This window comes from Diplodia seriata (assembly GCF_021436955.1).
Source record: "Diplodia seriata strain FDS-637 chromosome Unknown scaffold_2, whole genome shotgun sequence".
Classification (NCBI taxonomy): Eukaryota; Fungi; Ascomycota; class Dothideomycetes; order Botryosphaeriales; family Botryosphaeriaceae; genus Diplodia; species Diplodia seriata.
The window spans coordinates 2,730,857-2,747,157 of NW_027117309.1; the positions used below are offsets into that span (position 1 = coordinate 2,730,857).

At 59.3% G+C, this 16,301-nt stretch overlaps 6 protein-coding genes across 6 annotated transcripts; 3 read left to right on the forward strand and 3 right to left on the reverse strand.

Annotated features, from left to right (window-relative positions):
• Window positions 1–65: 65 nt before the first annotated feature.
• Window positions 66–2,360, forward strand: SLS55_002175 (uncharacterized protein; the record flags this gene model as incomplete). The annotated part of the gene is made up of 4 exons (XM_066773659.1): window positions 66–139; window positions 192–726; window positions 780–1,263; window positions 1,318–2,360. The coding sequence occupies 4 exons, from the start codon at window positions 66–68 to the stop codon at window positions 2,358–2,360; spliced, it is 2,136 nt and encodes a 711-aa protein (XP_066636226.1).
• Window positions 2,361–2,860: 500 nt separating this feature from the next.
• On the reverse strand, window positions 2,861–4,062 carry SLS55_002176 (uncharacterized protein; the record flags this gene model as incomplete). Its single annotated transcript, XM_066773660.1, has 2 exons — window positions 2,861–3,980; window positions 4,043–4,062. 2 exons carry the CDS (start codon window positions 4,060–4,062, stop codon window positions 2,861–2,863), a joined length of 1,140 nt encoding a protein of 379 aa, XP_066636227.1.
• Window positions 4,063–4,498: 436 nt separating this feature from the next.
• On the reverse strand, window positions 4,499–6,524 carry TAH18 (NAPDH-dependent diflavin reductase; the record flags this gene model as incomplete). Its single annotated transcript, XM_066773661.1, has 3 exons — window positions 4,499–6,005; window positions 6,065–6,163; window positions 6,217–6,524. The coding sequence occupies 3 exons, from the start codon at window positions 6,522–6,524 to the stop codon at window positions 4,499–4,501; spliced, it is 1,914 nt and encodes a 637-aa protein (XP_066636228.1).
• A 1,974-nt stretch (window positions 6,525–8,498) lies between these two features.
• On the forward strand, window positions 8,499–9,853 carry SLS55_002178 (uncharacterized protein; the record flags this gene model as incomplete). Its single annotated transcript, XM_066773662.1, has 4 exons — window positions 8,499–8,734; window positions 8,786–9,077; window positions 9,130–9,414; window positions 9,467–9,853. 4 exons carry the CDS (start codon window positions 8,499–8,501, stop codon window positions 9,851–9,853), a joined length of 1,200 nt encoding a protein of 399 aa, XP_066636229.1.
• Window positions 9,854–11,025: 1,172 nt separating this feature from the next.
• MEF2 (Ribosome-releasing factor 2, mitochondrial) lies at window positions 11,026–13,607 on the reverse strand (the record flags this gene model as incomplete). The annotated part of the gene is made up of 2 exons (XM_066773663.1): window positions 11,026–13,511; window positions 13,595–13,607. 2 exons carry the CDS (start codon window positions 13,605–13,607, stop codon window positions 11,026–11,028), a joined length of 2,499 nt encoding a protein of 832 aa, XP_066636230.1.
• A 467-nt stretch (window positions 13,608–14,074) lies between these two features.
• VPS17 (Vacuolar protein sorting-associated protein 17) lies at window positions 14,075–15,956 on the forward strand (the record flags this gene model as incomplete). Its single annotated transcript, XM_066773664.1, has 3 exons — window positions 14,075–14,500; window positions 14,558–15,011; window positions 15,061–15,956. 3 exons carry the CDS (start codon window positions 14,075–14,077, stop codon window positions 15,954–15,956), a joined length of 1,776 nt encoding a protein of 591 aa, XP_066636231.1.
• Between the last annotated feature and the right edge of the window lie 345 nt (window positions 15,957–16,301).

The following is a 16,301-nucleotide window of genomic DNA, read 5'->3' on the forward strand; positions in this document are numbered from 1 at the left end:
AAGCACCAAGCTCCCCCAGATGCGCGACAGCTGCACCGCGCAGTCCCCGCCATAGCCATCCCGCCATGCCGGCTGACCGATTGCTCGAGACGCTCCTGCGGTCCCTGCAGACATGGACCGACCAACAGGACACCCCCAGGTCATGCCCGCAGCTGCTGCTCAACGCGATTGGATACTGACATGGCTATCAGGTTGCTCGCAACCGCCGCATCGCTCCTGACAACCCTCACGAATCCGTTGAATATCCAGCTCCTCGTTTCACAGCTTCTATCAGCCCCGGCAATATGGGAGCGTCCCGACGGCCTGCGCACCTGTCGCGGTGTAATGAGCCTCTTCCACTCCGCCGCCCTCTCCATACTCCAGCATGAGCGAGATGTCAAGGAAGGCACCGCTAAGCCGCCATTGCCGGGACAGATGCCAGTAGGCGGTAGCATGTCCACAGAAGACTGGGCTACCGCCGTGGTCAGAGGTGCCGACGATCGTTCTCCGCGCTGGAAGCATCTGTTGGTTTTGGGAGGACTGCTGCTGGGTTCTGGCGCCGAAGAGGACTGTCGGTTGCCGTCTGGCGTGGAAGCAAAACTTCAAGGTGCGCTGGTGCAAGCAACCAATCTAGCACTCCTACATGTCAGGGACGGCGACGAGCTCGGCGCCCATTGCATTGCATTGGTGCTCAACCACACCTTCCCTGTACTGTCAGAGACCGAGAAGGCGCAAGTCGATTACGACGTAAGTCACTGCTGGTTGTGACCTGGTACCGGACTAAGCTAACAAACTAGCAGCACTTGCTACCAGTCCTAATTGGAGCCGCCTTTTTCAGCAACGAAGGCTTCCAGTCCGCCTACTTCCTTGGCACTGTGGACCCTGATGTGGTGGAAGAAGCAGACCAGAAGCTGAACTGGTCGGCACAGTCGTCTTCATTCCATCAAATACAGCGCATCACAACCCGTCCGCTGATGGCGTCCATGGGGCCGTTCTCAAGACTAGTCTCGCACACAGTGGAGAATGTCCGGGATCCTTGGCTAATCCAAACAATGATGGACGACCTCGCGGGCTTCGCGCGAGCGCTCACTCTGCAGTGGCGGCAGAACAAGCTCTCTGCGGTTGACCTTTCCGAAGAATCGCAATACCTGCATCTGGAGACCATCAGAACCACGTCGCCATTGCTTTGGAGAATCCTTAAGAATGCCCTCTTTGCTACCGTTATCATCCTGAGGGGCACATTGGGTCGTATGCTTGGAGACAGCGCGCTGGCCGCGGACAGTGGTGAGTCTGAATACACCCCGGAAGCACACATCGTTTTATATTAACTCCCCGCAGTTGCTCCAGTCATCGTCACGCACGCGCTTCATATTCTCCGCAACCTCTATTTTATCACCTCTCGCATCGGTGCTCATGCGTTCTCTCAACACACGTTTGTGTACTTAACTGCCCTTGACATCCTCGCACAATACCCCCTCCAGGCGGATGCGTTCCTCAAGGCCATACGTCCTGCGACTCTTGGGAGCATTCCGAGTAACCCTCTGGACCGCTGCCACGATCTTTACTTTCTCAACACCGCGGAGCACTTTCCGCTTGTCCTTTCTCCTCAAACAAACGAAGACCTGCTCGTCGCTGCTGCTACACCCTACCTGAGCACTGGCGGCGCACGCCATCTCTTGCCTCTTTTCGAAGCAGCCCACAGCGTTATGCTCTCCGTGCTCTCCGCACCATCATGCGCAAGTCAGGTCTCTTCCAAACACCTCCCCTTCTACGTATCATCTCTCTTTACCGCCTTCCCAACGAATCTCTCCCCTCGCCAATTTCGCTTCGCTTTCAAAACCCTCCTACGCGTCACGGCGCCCCCATCCCCGCTATCCTCCTCCCAGCCCGACCTCCCCGCTATCCTCTGCGAAGTCGTCCACCACCGCGCCCTCACCGCGCCGTCAACACCCCTCCCCACGGCCTCCGTCCCGCTGCCTGGCCCGGACAACGCGGAGAAGGTGCCCGAGGGCGAGACGCCATTGAGCGAGCAGGCCGTCCTCGTGCTCACGCTGCTCGACGCCTTGCCAATTCTGCCCGTTCCGCTGCTCGAGGAGTGGCTGCCGTTCTGCGCGGAGCTGACGAATAAGGTGAAGGGCGACGAGTTGAAGAGTATAGTGAAGAGGCGCTTTTGGGAAGTCTTGGTGAGTGGAGAGATGGATCCCGAGAGGAGTATGGTCGCGGTGGCGTGGTGGAGTACGAAGGGTGGGAGGGAAAGGGTTTTGTTTGGTGACGAGGGTGAGGAGGAGCATAGAGAGAGGTTTTTGATGAGCGGTGCGCTGCCGGCGACGGGCGTCATGGAGAGCCTGGAGGAGGGAAGGCCGAGGGAGAGTAAGCTTTGATATGTAAGCGTGGGGGTGGGTGGGTGCTGCTTTTATTTTGCCTGTCACTTTGTTTCAGAGATACCAGATCATTTTGCAATCGAGAGTAATGTTTGCTGCAAGCTGTTTGTTGAGCCATATGAATATATCCTCCACGTTCGAGTTAATCACCAATTCATTTCATGAAGTTCATGTTCTATTAATAAAGTCTTCGTTGAGCTGCATATTTGAAAGTGAGTAGCCAGTGAAGGTAGCTGCTAGCGCAGCTATAGCAAATCTGCTGCTTTTTGCAACAGCTGATATGGCTCTGATCCCCATTTCCCTATCAGTCATTGTTCCCCGTTTTTATTCCCTAAAGGCCCACACCACCTTCTTCTCTGGTATTCACTTTGCATCTATAGCGAATCTCGCGGTGTCAGAAAACTATACTTGCTCAGGTGCTGTAGCCGTCACGAAGCAAGACTTGGCAGTGTGTGCACGCGTGGCGGGTACGCCTCTAGCACGACGCCAGGACCGTCGAGTCAACGACCATGGCTCGCGGCCTTCACATCGTCCGCCAAAAAACCCCCGTCCATGTTCCTGACCCTGCCAATGGGCAAGCCCAGCCTCCTGAGCAGGAGGATCTCCAGCCTGCCCAGCTCCGATTCCTTGACGTAGCCCATGCCATCGACCAGCTCGTTGTTGGCCGTCAGTAGGCAGCGCCTCGTGTCCACCAGCTCGACCGCCTCGATGCCGTACCTCTTGGCCACCGTCAACTGGTCGCCGCCCGCGGTCTCCAGCGACAGACGCATGGCCACCTGGCGCCAGGCACGCATGTACTCGGCGCACGGCCAAGTGCCGAGGATGATCTGATTGTCTTCGGGCAAGCCGTCGGGTCCGATGGACTCCAGGCGGGTGTCCTGCAGCACCTGCTGGTACCTGTCGGGGTGGTCGCGCTCCAGGGCCAGGCTGCGCACGACGTGACGCCAGCGCGGCGGCGGGGCGGCCATGAACGGCTTGTTGAAGAGCGAGAGGGTGAGGATGCCGTTGACGGGCGTCGGGGCGGCCGCCCACGCGGCGAAGCCGGCGAGCGACAGCGGCGGCGCCGTCGTCGCGTGCTGCCGCAGCCACGCGCTCTCGACGTGGCGCATCTCGGAGCGGATCTGCCGGTTGACGAGATACAGCGGCGTGAGGGCCAGGTACGAGCGCCGCTCGCGCAGGCTGAAGTGGCGCCGGCCGGGTGGGTGCGAGCGCTGGAACGACTCGCGCGCCGGAGGCGTGTAGCGCCGGATTGCTTTGAGGCGGATGCTGCGCGAGCGCGGGAGCGAGGCCAGGTAGTCGCCGTTGGACGGGCTCATGGGCGAGTATGTGCTGAGGGTGAGGCCGAGGATACGTTGGCGGAGCTCGGTGGGGAGGCCCATCAGGCTCGCCGGCTTCACCGTCGTCTGCTCCACGGCGGCGGCGACCTCAGGCTGAGTGAGGGTGGCCGCGTCGTCGGTTGGGGTGAGGTTGGCATAGTTGTCGCGAGTCGCGTGAGGCCAGGCGGCGGGCTCAGGCGCAGTGCGTTCCGATATGGTCGCTGTAGTAGTGGCTTGGACGCTGTCCGTGTCGTGCAGCTGCTGGCGCGCGAAGGCATCCTCGAGATCCTGCAAATCGACGTTGCTTCCGTCATTGTTAGAGTATCTCGAAGTACTTTGGGGGAGTAGACTGTAAAGCTGGCATACTTGGCGTCGTGACGCGACATGGTGGTGTCTTGCGCCGTGCGCATGGTGCTCGCGTTGCGGAGATTTGACGGTGACTTGAGACGGAGGGAAACGGTCGGTGGAGTGGAGGGGGAGGGCGTCTTAAGTAGGGGCAGCATCTCTGTTGTGGTTCCCAACTGGGAGAGCCACGTGCACGCAAACCACCGTCTCACTCACTTAACGCGCATTCACTTTCACCTCTCGCCATGCAGTTGGGATCGATGTCAGATAATTTTCATCGCTTTGGGCTTCCAGCGAAAGCTCAGCTCCTGTGTCCGCCCTCGAAGATGGTCTTTGATCCTCAATTTAGAAGCTGTCTGGCCAAGTGCATCACAAACTCTCCAACAGAAAACTTTGTCTATCGGAAGGTTACAAGGCTTCCAAGGGAGCTCATTCTACGGGTGCCATAGTCTACTTCTAAGGCTGAAACGCAAACTTCTACCAAGTCTCCTGTCTGAATCTGCCCGCCTTGACCATTCCTCGCAACGTCTCCTCCGCCTCAGCCTCACCCATACCTCCTTCGCTCTTGATTACCTCCTCCAACGCCCTCCTCACCGCCTCCGGCATTTTTCCCGAGCTCCCACACAAATAGATCCTGGCACTCTTCTGGAGCAGGTCCCAGATCACTTTTGCATTCTCCCGGACGCGATCCTGGATATAGATCTTCTCGCGCTGGTCCCTCGAGAAAGCCGTCGAGAGGTGCATCTTCTGCTTCGCCACGCGCTCGCGCATCTCGTCTGCGAAGAAGAAGTCTGCTGCAGCGTTGCGGTTTCCGAAGAAGAGGAACGTGTCGTCCATATTAGGCGCGGCGCCGTCGGCGTCGGGCTTGCGGAGAAGCTCCTTTCCTTGGATGATGGAGCGAAGAGGCGCAACACCCGTTCCCGGTCCGATGAGGATGGATGGGGCCTGAAGATCGTCGTCGGAGAGACGCATGGCGCCCTCTATGAGCTGGACACGGAGCCTTTGGGCTGGCTTGAGCTCGCTGAGGTAGTGCGAGCAAACGCCCCACCTGATGCGCTTGATGACGGTGCGGTATTTGACAATGGCGACCAGGAGAGTGACGTTGCAATCAGTAGATGCCGGATTAGCCTTCGTTAGGTCGGTACTGGCGATGCTGAATTGGCGGGGTTTCAAAGAAGGGATTATACCGAGGAGGTATTGATAAGGAATCTTGACGCTGGTGAACTCCTGCAGTACTTCAAGGATGCTGCGACGTGGGCGCGTGGCGTAGTCGAAGTAGTCATCGATGAGTTCCGGATCATTTGGCCGCGCAAATTCCATTAGACGCTCCTTTTGATCTGGGTCAGATGCAAAGTGGGAGATTAGGGCGAAGAATGAGCGGCGGGGTACAGCCATGATGTCGAGATGATTGGTCAGAAGCCCGAACAGAGTGTTATGGAAAGGTGCGCGGCCCAAAGGATGCTCTCGCGGAGGATTACTGTCGAATTGTTCCCAGTCGTATTGGAGATCCAGTGGCGCGTGGGCCAACGATCCGTAATCCTGCAAATCAATGAAGTCTTGGACATCCGAAGCAAAATTCTTGGGATAGATCTCGAATATGTCGCCTGGGCTGTAGGATGCACGAGGCTTTTTTATGGCGTTGCCTTTTGCATCTGCTCGCGGTGTTTGGCGTGGGAACTTTATGTCGATCTGTCGAACATCCTGCCAGTGATCTTCAGATGTTACCCGTGTGTTTGATACAACTTCAGCAGGCTCATGGTCGGGTTCCTGGCTAACGTGCGCACAATCCAGCTCTGAGAAATCCTCAATAGTCCGGACTTGCTGCTCGGGCTGCTTTCCTTCATCGTTCGCGTGGATTTGAAGAAACCATCTCGGTTTGAGAAAAGTGTCGTCGCCGAGCGGCTCTACATCTGATAGGGTTGGGAAAGTGTCCAGAAACCTCTCTCGAAGCTTGTCTACCCATGGCAAAAATGTAGCATCGATCCTTCCAGCAGCTGTAGTTAGTGAAAAGAAAGACAAGCAATCTGGGGGCCGCTAACTTACCCTTCGGGATGCTGCTCGTCCGCTTCACCGGCCTCAATGAGACGTTGAGCGCCCAGCTGTTCTATGCGGTTGCCCAATTTCCGATGCGCCCAGTTGAATCTGATAGGCTTATGAGTACTCCAATGCAAATGCTTCCTTGGCAGAGAACATACTGGGGATACGAACTGTCGCCCAGGCCAAAGGACGTGAAGATACATTTGCCCAAGAAATCTGATGCTAGCTTCCTACTTCGCAGCTTTTTGAAAAACTGTTGCGCATTTCTCGGCAAGTCTCCTTGGCCGGTGGTAGATATGACTATGAGGACAATTGAAACGTCGTTCAAATGCTGTGGCGTGAGAGCGTTCAGTGGCTTGATGGTGGTCCAAAGACGTAGCCGGCGGGTGAGCTGGCTAAGCTGAACAGCAAGCTCCTCTGCATTTCCAGTCTCGGAGCCATATGTCACCAGGGCGGAGTGGGCCATGAGGGCGGGGTAGGGTTGGGGGAGAGGTGACGGTTCTTTTTTGGTGTTGCGGCGACATCAAGCGCGAAGATCGGCCTGGAGCCTGCGTTTTTAGGTTTGGCGGCGGGGCAAATCAGTGCGAGGTCGGAAGTCGGCGGGGCACCATTTGCTCGCGCTGTGAAACCACCGGATGGGTGCTTTTGGCGAAGTTCTTGGTCAATTGCACTCACATTTGCCCTTGAGGCATCCAAGGGAGGTGAGGTTCTTTTTTTAGACGCTGGAGCCAGTTGTAGGCGCAATTACACGGGTATATTTTTGGAAGCTGGGTGCACAGTGAAACTTGTCTGTAGGACGTCGTGCCGTTGCCAGCCCGCGGCCAACGCGATAGCTATCCGCGAGCGTAGCCGGCCAGACACAGAAGCAGTAGTGAACCGCAGAACGGAAAGTACCCGATTTGCAAGGCGTGGTTGCCAACGGCCTCTAGATCACGGGCAGCTCGGAAGCCATGTCGGATGTGGAAGTCCTCGCCACTTAGGCGGCGCCCTGATCGCAAGGCTGATCTGCAGGCACCGGCATTTCAGCCTTAGAAACGGGGAGGGATCCTCTCTGACATCAATGATCGCTGCAGCCTTCAGGCCTTGGTGCTCTGCGCCTGCTCTTCTACGGCAGCTTTGCCGGGCCTCAATGGCAAAAGCAAGCTCGAAGCCAGCCCCAGCAGCTCGTTAGCCATCGGCTGAGCTGCCCTGCTGGCCGTGGCGGCCAAGGGAAACGTCGTGGCACGCATGAGCTAGGCTCCCCAAGAGTTCCAGAATTCGAAATTACGTCTCCAACGGTGGCGTGGGCGTCGGCAAAGATTGCGACGGAGCAGATCTCCGCCCGCTCCACAAAAGCCGGAGTGGAACATAGGGCCCGTGCTGTGAGGCGCCGGCTAAGCTTGCTGCTCCGCCGCCACCAGCAGACGTCAGGGAGCTGAGCGAAGGGTGGGTGGTGGTGAGCACTCGCGCCGCATGCTCTGCCAATGCCTCTGCCGCGGCATTCGCTCCATTTCCGCCCGCCATCGGAATGTTCCAGCAATCTTGCCAACACTGCGACTGTCAGCGGCCGTCGGAGGCGGTAAGCAGGCAGCCAGTAGCGGCCGGAGGCCGGCGGCAAAGGGGTGCGCTGCTGGCAAGCTGTCCGCAAACTGCTCCCGCCCCTGATGGCGCGCACAAGGGATGCTGCGGCACTGGTTGGGCGAGACGGCCAGCCTGCTCGTCCCGCGCGCATTGGTGGGCCCGCGCGCCGCAGTCAACGGCACCGTGTACAATAGGCGTGGGGAGAGCGCACACAGCAGCGCCTGCCCATCTTCGGCGCTGCCCGTGGCCCTGCAGGCAGCAGGGCGGTTGGTACCTGCTTCCGCCCAGCTCCAGCTCCAGTGCAGGCGCCAGCCCGCTCCGCCAGCTGTTGGCAGCGGCGGGCGGGCACATCTGGAGGGGCAATTACGCGCGCGCATGGACGGCGGGCGGCGGGCGGCTCCCGCTGGCGGCCGCGGCCCCAGCACACGTACGCGCAGCCGGGCGCACTGGCACTGTGTCGGGGCTCGCACGCTCGCTCTTGCACTCACCGCACTTCGCCGGGGCGATGACGCTGGCAACTGGGGTGTGGTGGGCGGCAGGGATGCCGGTCGCAGTCGCCAGATGCGGCTAGCGGCTCGTCCGGGCGCACCTGCGGCGGAGTGCCTACAAATTTCGACATAGCAACGCCTGCACCACCTCCCCTTTCGCACCCCGTCAAACACCAAACAAGCCAGATCTCCCTCCTGACCAAGCTCAATCTCCAGCTATCGGGCACTTAGCTTCCCACTCCAACCTCCCTCGTCAATTTTCCCACCACTCCAGGCGGTCATCGACAACCACTCCTCCCGCTCCAGAGCCTCGACCAGGACAACCCCAGCTTCCGCAACCCACACGGTCTTCACACCCACGCTCGTGTCATCCTCCATACCGTCCAGCCAACATGTCCGCTCCTGAAGTCGATAGCGCCACCGCCCAGATGGCCAACACCACCCTCAACGAGCCCACCGGCACCGCCGAGGGCGCCAGCGTTGGTGCTGGCGGCGACAAGCCTATCAACGCCTCCGAGAACGAGGCTGTCATCGCCAGCGCCGCCGAGGGTCGGCGACTCTACATTGGGAACCTCGCGTACGCGACCACCGAGGGAGAGTTGAAGGAGTTCTTCAAGGACTACTTGGTGTAGGTGGCCTTTTCCGTCTGTGCTGCCCAGCAAGCTAACGCCACGTACAGCGAGTCCACCTCCATTCCGACCAACCCCCGCACCACCCGCCCCGTCGGCTACGCCTTCGTCGATCTCTCCACGCCCTCTGAGGCCGAGCGTGCCATTACCGAGCTCAACGGCAAGGCCATCCTCGACCGCAAGGTTTCCATCCAGCTCGCTCGCAAGCCCGAGGCTCACGGCGAGGGCGCCGCCAGCGGTGGTGAGGGCGCCAATGGCAGCGGCAACAACCGTCGCCGCACTTCCACTCGTGGCCGTGGCCGCGGCCGTGGTCGTGGCGGTCGTGCTGCCCGTGGTGGACGCGTAAGTACAACCTTCTGCCTGTGAAGATCATTAACACTGAAATAAATTGTAGTCTGATGAAGCTGGCAAGGAGGATGGAGCTGAGACTTCGGCCGCTGACCCGGCCGCGAGCGCCCCTACGAATGTACCTGGCCAAGTTATTCCCCTTACCGAAACGACAAACGAAGCGCTCACCGCTGAGAAGGGTGCTGAGGGCACAATCACCGTCAACCCGTCGAAGACCGGAAAGACCCACGTCCAGAGGGAGCGCAAGCAGCGCGGTCCTCCCGAGGATGGCGTCCCCTCCAAGACTAAGGTCATGGTCGCGAACCTGCCGTACGACCTGAAGGAGGAGAAGGTCAGGATTCCATTCAATTTGCACGTTGAGCTTGAGTACTAATTGTTTTCAGCTTCTCGAGATCTTCAAGGACTACCAGCCCCAGTCCGCCAAGATCGCTCTTCGCCCCATCCCCCGCTTCATGGTCAAGAAGCTCCAGGCCCGCAACGAGCCCCGCAAGGGCCGTGGTTTCGGTTTCGTCACTCTCGCTTCGGAGGAACTGCAGCAGAAGGCTTGCACTGAGATGAACGGCAAGGAAATTGAGGGCCGCGAGATCGCCGTCAAGGTCGCCATCGACAGCCCTGGCAAGGAGGACGAGGCCCCGGAGACTCACGAGGCTTCCGAGGCTCCTGAGGCCACCGCCGAGGCTCCCATTGAGGGCGCTCCTGCCACCGAGGAGGGTGCTCCTTCGACCGCCGAGGGTTCCGCCGAAGCTACCCCCGCTGCTGCCTCCACCTAGACAACCCGCTGGAAGGCAAAAGACTGCCGCAAACAGTGGCGTCTTTTTCACTTTTCCCTCTATGTATCGATCACGTCTTCTCTGCACGAGGTCTTTTAAGGAATGGGAAAAGTTCTTTACGATTCTGTTTGATTCTGAGGGAGTTCGAGCGAGGCACGACAGGCATGCAAGTCGTCTTTCTTTGAACCTTCTTCTTTACGATTGATGGGTAAAGGATTTTCGACTTTTACATGCCCGCAGGCCGGGTTACGGCGAAAAGCAACAACACGATGACAGAAATATTGAATAATATAATCTTCAAAGTCTCTTCCTCGTCCTGTTTGTCCTTTTCTTCTACCAGGGAAGATTCTGATCCAGGTTTCTTTTCGCTACTTGATCCGCCTCTATGTCTGTAATACTAGCACCTTTTCCTTTCTTTTTTCTGCTTTTCTCTTGATGACGGCCTGGGTACTTTTGTTCACGCAATGGGAACGCAGTTTATTGATGATGGAGGTACGCAATCATGACAAAATGAAAAGTTCTTTCTTTCCCCAACAAATCACAGAGCAACCCATGTCGTAGTGCTTGTTTGCTGGGAATCGAGTGCGCATCACCCGTGATGATGACATCAGCCAAGACATGGTGGGAATCGTTTTAGCGTGGGAACATGGACCTCATGTCGGACTAATTCCGTCCGAGGTCGTGCTCGGAGTGTCGTCCAATCAAAGTACTGCTCTATAAGCTTGAAGCTTGATGAGGCCGTGTAGTTACCAGGATCGCCGTAGAGATTCGGATACGACTCATGTGTAACCTTGACCACCTTGCACTTCTGCTAGTACTTCTTTTAGCAGTCGTGTTTGGGTCAGTGAGTTTATGCTCGATTCAAAGTTTTCCTAAAAAATTGACTGTGTATAAGGAGTGGAGCATGGCCATGCATTGGTCCGTACGCACATGTAAGGCCGGAAGGGTTCTCTCTCATACAGGATAATATTTCTCTTAGATCCACAGGGGCAAATGGAAAGTATGTCATGCTTTCCCCTCTTCTTCCTCCTTTTTACGACACAATGACCTCCCCTCCTCTTTCTCCCGGAAGCCCATCCATCAAAACATTCTTGCAGCACCCACTACTTCCCCAGTTTCCCCCCGAACCTTCCAGAGACATCTTCCCGATTTCTTTTCTCCAGATATCGGTGTTAATACCCGCCACCCCCCAATGCGGTCAGGACCGCCTTCAGCCTCGGCCCGGACACGCGCTCGAACCGATCGACGCTCATGACGAAGGTGCCGCGGCCCTTGGTCAGGCTGCGCAGGTGCTTCAGGTAGCCGACCATCTCCTTCAGCGGCACGCGCGCCGTGATCTGGCGCTGGCGCTCGTGGGAGCCGCCCACCACGCCGCCGCCGCCGCCAGTGCTGCTGCCGAAGGGATCGGGCGGCGCGTATATCTGCCGGGGATCGATGAGCGGCATGTCCTCGTCGTGGGAGGACGATGACGACGACGAGGAGGAGGACGAAGAAGCCTCGTCGTCCTCGTCGAGCGACAGCACCTGGCCGCCGCGCGCGCTGCTGATGTCGTGCACGACGGCGCCGAGGTCGCGGTCCGGCACGGCGATGGCGACGCGCATGACGGGCTCCATCAGCGCGTTGCCGCCCGTCGCGGTGGCCGACGCGGCGGCGGACCGCAGGGCGGCGGCGACGGCCGAGCGCGTGGCGCCGGAGAGCGCGGCGGGCGTCGTCTCGGGCAGGATGTGCGCGGCCGGGTCGAACGCGACGGTGACGGCGGTGCTGTGCAGCGGGAAGCGGTGCGTCGGGCCCCGGGCCAGCGCGGCCGCGGCGCCGGTCGTGAGGGCGGCGAGGAGGCCGGGGAAGGGGAGGGTTTCGGGGAGGCCGGGGACCTCGGACGATACGGGGCGCCCGGCGGTGTCGATGGTGGGGTGGTGGACGATGAGGCGGTTGTGCGAGTCGAGCGGGAGGATGGTGGTGTGCGGATCGTCCTCCTGCTCCGCCGCTCGCTCCACGTCGTCCAAGGCTGCCGCTTCGGAGGTGTCGAGGGGGGACACACTGGCGGTGCAGCCGGCCCGCGCGGGCTTGCCGCCGACCTCGCGCGAGAAGAACTCGGTGCAGGGGCCGGAAGCGGTGGTGACGGCTTCGCGGTAGCTAATCTCGATCGAGCCAGTGGAGGCTTTGGCTTTGAAATCGTTGAGGAGCCGGCCACATGCAATCTCGAGGTGCAGTTCGCCCATACCGGCCAGGTGAGTCTGCCCGCTCTCCGAGTCGAGCGTGACGGACAGGCTGGGGTCCTCGCGGAGGAGGATGGCTAGTGTGTCCGCGAGGTGCTTCTCTTCGGAAAGGCTGTACGGCTCGACGCTGGTGAAGAAGACGGGCGGAGGAACGACGATGGGCCGGAGCTGGAGAGAGTTGATTGGTGCTGGAGGACCGTGTTTTGGATTCGCACCGCTGTATACAATAAGGGTGTCTCCGGTACGGGCGTGTTTGAGCCCCGGGATGACGCCGATTTGGCCGGCAGGGATGTCGTCGACCTCGACGGCATCGTTGGCGTACATCTTCAAGAGCCTTGGAACCTTTTCATTAAGGCCAAGGTTTGTGTTGAAGAGGACAGTGTTGCGCGTTAGGGTGCCGGAGTAGACGCGGACGTATACCAGGACGCCGCGCTTGCTATCGTTGACGACCTTGAAGGCTAGCGCGCAAGCTTGGAGCTTGGAAACCAGAGCGGTGCCTTGTATCTTTGCTTTTGCGACGGGCTTCTTGCTACTTTGAGGAGCAGCAGCCACAGCAAGTTTCCCGCCGAGGAGATCGTTCAGACCCCCACTGACAGAGCCAAGCTTAACCCCGGCATCAGGGCGCTCTTCGGGAGATGGCAATAGATCAACGACAGCATCCAGGAGGGGTTGGACTCCAATATTGCGGAAGCTGGCACCAGCGAAAGTGGGAACTACTCGTTGGGGGTACTGGAGAATACATCTCCTGAGAGACTCGGTAATGTCCACGCTCGGAATCGCGAGATGATCCTCCTCATACTCGAGGAACTTCTCGACCATCTCATCGTCGTGCTCGCTCAAAAGCTCCACAAGCGCAACCCTCGCCTTCTTCAGCTCGGCTACCAGGGGAGGGTTGACGTCTTCCAGCTCCGTCAAAGCGTGCAGCTTGATGGTCTTGCCATCGCCGCCTTCCTCCCAAAGCATGCCTCTCAAGTGCACCGCATCACCAACACCAATCAGCTTCCCGGTCCCGTCTTTCCACCAGGGGATCTGGCAGACGGCGGGCCACGCGTGTAGCCTGACGCCGATCTCTTTAATAGTTCGTTCGAAAGCCGCTCCATCGCGGTCCAGCTTGTTGACAAAGATGATGCGAGGGATCTGGTACTGGCTGGCCTGCTTCCAGACCTGTTCAGTTTGGGCTTCGACGCCGGCAACTCCATCCAGGATACAGACGGCGCCGTCAAGGATCCGGAGGGAGCGAAGAACCTCGAAGGTAAAGTCCGCGTGGCCTGGAGTGTCGATGAGGTTGATGTTGTGCGACGATGTTGATCTTGGGAGCTTCAATTGGTTCGGCGCAGTACCCAATGGCGGCCAGTGGAAGGATATAGCTGCTGACTGGATGGTGATGCCACGCGCTCTTTCCGCTGGGAGGAAGTCGGTGACGGTGGAACCCTCGTCGACGTCTTGACACAATGTGAGCAGTGAAGTCTACGAAATGAAGAAGTAGTAGAAACGGCCGTACCTCCCAATCTCCGGGTAAAGCCACTGTAGTAGAGCATGCGCTCCGTGGTGGTTGTTTTCCCCTGAACATGATCAATACGGCGGGCGGAGAAGAGCTGTGGGCAGGCGTACCGCATCAATGTGGGCTATGATGCCAATGTTCCTCGTCCGCTGGAGGGCATTGTCCAAGGCGGCGGTACCCGGCTGGGCGGCATGGCGTGACACGGACACGTGCAAAGCTCGCGCACCAGCTACATTACGGCTGCGGAGACTGGCGCGCCATGCGTGACTCCAGATCATCCCAATGTCTATGGCCGATGCTGCTGCGGGCGGGACAGCGAAAGAGAGGAATGCGGCGCGAGGTTGAAGATGTTTGATGGGGTTAGGCCGGTTTAGGCAGGGATGGGCGCCGGCCGACGTTGCGGCCTGTCAGCCAAGACCAGCTGCAGCACTCCATCGCTGCGACTCCGCAGCACCTCCATCCCGACCTCCGCTCCCGCACCCGCCCCAATCTGCACGCGGCAAAATGGACTACTCGGTCGCCGAGTCTGAGTCGTCGCCCTGGGCCTCGTCGCCCCAGGCCCACCGCTCCACCTTCGGCGAGAATGTCGACGTGCCCTCAGAGCCCCTCCCGCCGCAGTCGCCCTACCACGACTCCCATGCCGACCATCCGTTCGCCGACGAGCCCAGCCAGGGCTTCCAGCCCCCCGAGGGCCACGAATACCCCCAGTCGCCCCAGCGCCAACACCACCAGCAACCCGACCACCCCTCGCAACAATACGCCCAGTCGCCCGACCAGCCCCAGCCCCACCAGCAGCACCGCAACGAGCCCCAGCGCTATCACGGGAGCCAACGCCAGCGCCAGAATGTCCCCCACTACAAGCTGCACGCAAAGGTGACGGGCCTGGAGCGCACCGGCCGGAAGGATCCGATTCTGCGATTCGACGTCTACGTAAGGCTTTCTTTCCCGCTACCGCCGCGACCAAACTAGTGACCTGATGCTGTACAGACAAACCTGCCCAAGTTCCGCACCACGCAGTTCCGCGATGTCAGGCGCCTTCACTCCGAATTTGTCAAGCTCCAGGAGCACTTGATCTCGGCCAACCCGGAGACCTTTGTCCCCGCGGTTCCTGTGGCAATCACTTCTGCTGGTGTTGGCACGGAAGAGGACGAGGCACGCGTCAAGGCCTCGATACAAAGGTGGCTCAATGTCGTGTGTGCCAACGAAGTTCTCATACGCGACGAAGAGATGGTCTTCTTTGTCGAGAGTGACTTTGGCTACAGCCCAGTCGTCAGGCGCAAGCAACCGGCTACCGGCGTGCGCCGCAAGTACATCAAACAGTTCGCGCCCCCGCCGGATGACACGCCCGAATTGGCCGAGGCGAGACCCATCGTCAAGCTGTTCTACCTCCACACCATGGAGTCTGGCCAGAAGGTTGACAAAGTGGTCAAGCATCGGAGAGGTCCGTAAAAGTCAAATAGTACAAAGTTGTTCATGCTAACTTCTAGCAGCTCTTGGTTTGGCTGAAGGAGAATTGGGCGTCAGGCTCACGCAGATGCACGTTCAGGAAAATCATCCTGGTCTCGCCAATGCATATCGCCGGATGGGGAAGGTAATTCAAGCCGTCGGAGACTATCATGCCGCTCAAGGTACCGCCGAAGCTACCACGATTGGAGACCCGCTCAAGTACCACTCGGATGACGCCTTCATCGTGAAGGAGACCCTCACGAACAGGCACATCCTCCTGCGCGAGCTCCTGCAGGCCCAACAAGCCACCCGCTCAAAGCTCTCTGCCGCCGACCGCCTGAAGGCCAGCTCGTCGGTGCGCCGCGACAAGGTCGACGAAGCCATCTCGGCGCTCGACGAGGCGCGTAGCCACGAGCAGTACCTGGGTACCAAGTGCGCACGGGTGACAGCCAACCTGGTGAACGAGCGGCGCAAGTGGTTCACGCGCACGTCGGCGGACATGCGCACCGCCCTCCGTGACTACGTGCTGCGCCAGATCGAGGCGGAACGGCGCACGCTCGCGACGCTCGAGCAGGTGCGCCCGGACATCCGCGCCATCGACGCGTCCGGCGGCCTCTCCCGCCTCGGCCGCGAGGCCCACTCCCCCCACATCCGCCGCTCCAGCCTCGCCTCCTCCCAGGGCCCCAAGGGCGACGCCTGGAGCGGCGTGCCCCGCCGCCCGGACGGCCTCAACCGCAGCATCAGCGGCGCCGGCTCTTTCAACGCCCCGCCCTTGCCCGAGGAGGACGACGACGAGGATGACGACGGCGAGGTCCTGCACCGCAAGCGTGCGACCAGTGCCGCCAAGCCTGGCCTGAAGGGCGTCCTGGCGGGCGATGAGGACGATGATAGGGTGGACGCGAGGAACGCCGCGAGCAGATTGGCGACGACGACTTTTTAATTGAGGGAAGGAGGGGGGAGAAGGTCTGATAGTGGGGGGTATTGACGGCGGGGTGGTGCATTGGAGGGTTACGATTCGTCTCTTTTCCCGCCTACGGGTGGGAGGGAAAGGTGCCAGGGCTGTATGGGGTGTCATTGTGCATATGGGAAGGATGGATGGATGGAGGGACGAGTTGATGAGGCGGTACGGGACGGATGGAAATTTTTTTTTTTTCCTCTCTCCTTTCTACATGGTAAAACACCCCCAATTTTTTAGTTTGAATGATTCTTTTTTTTTTCTTTTCCTGCTTTGTTCGTTTTGTTGGCTTTCGATCGAGAGCGTGGCATGTCTGCATGGAGAAAAAAA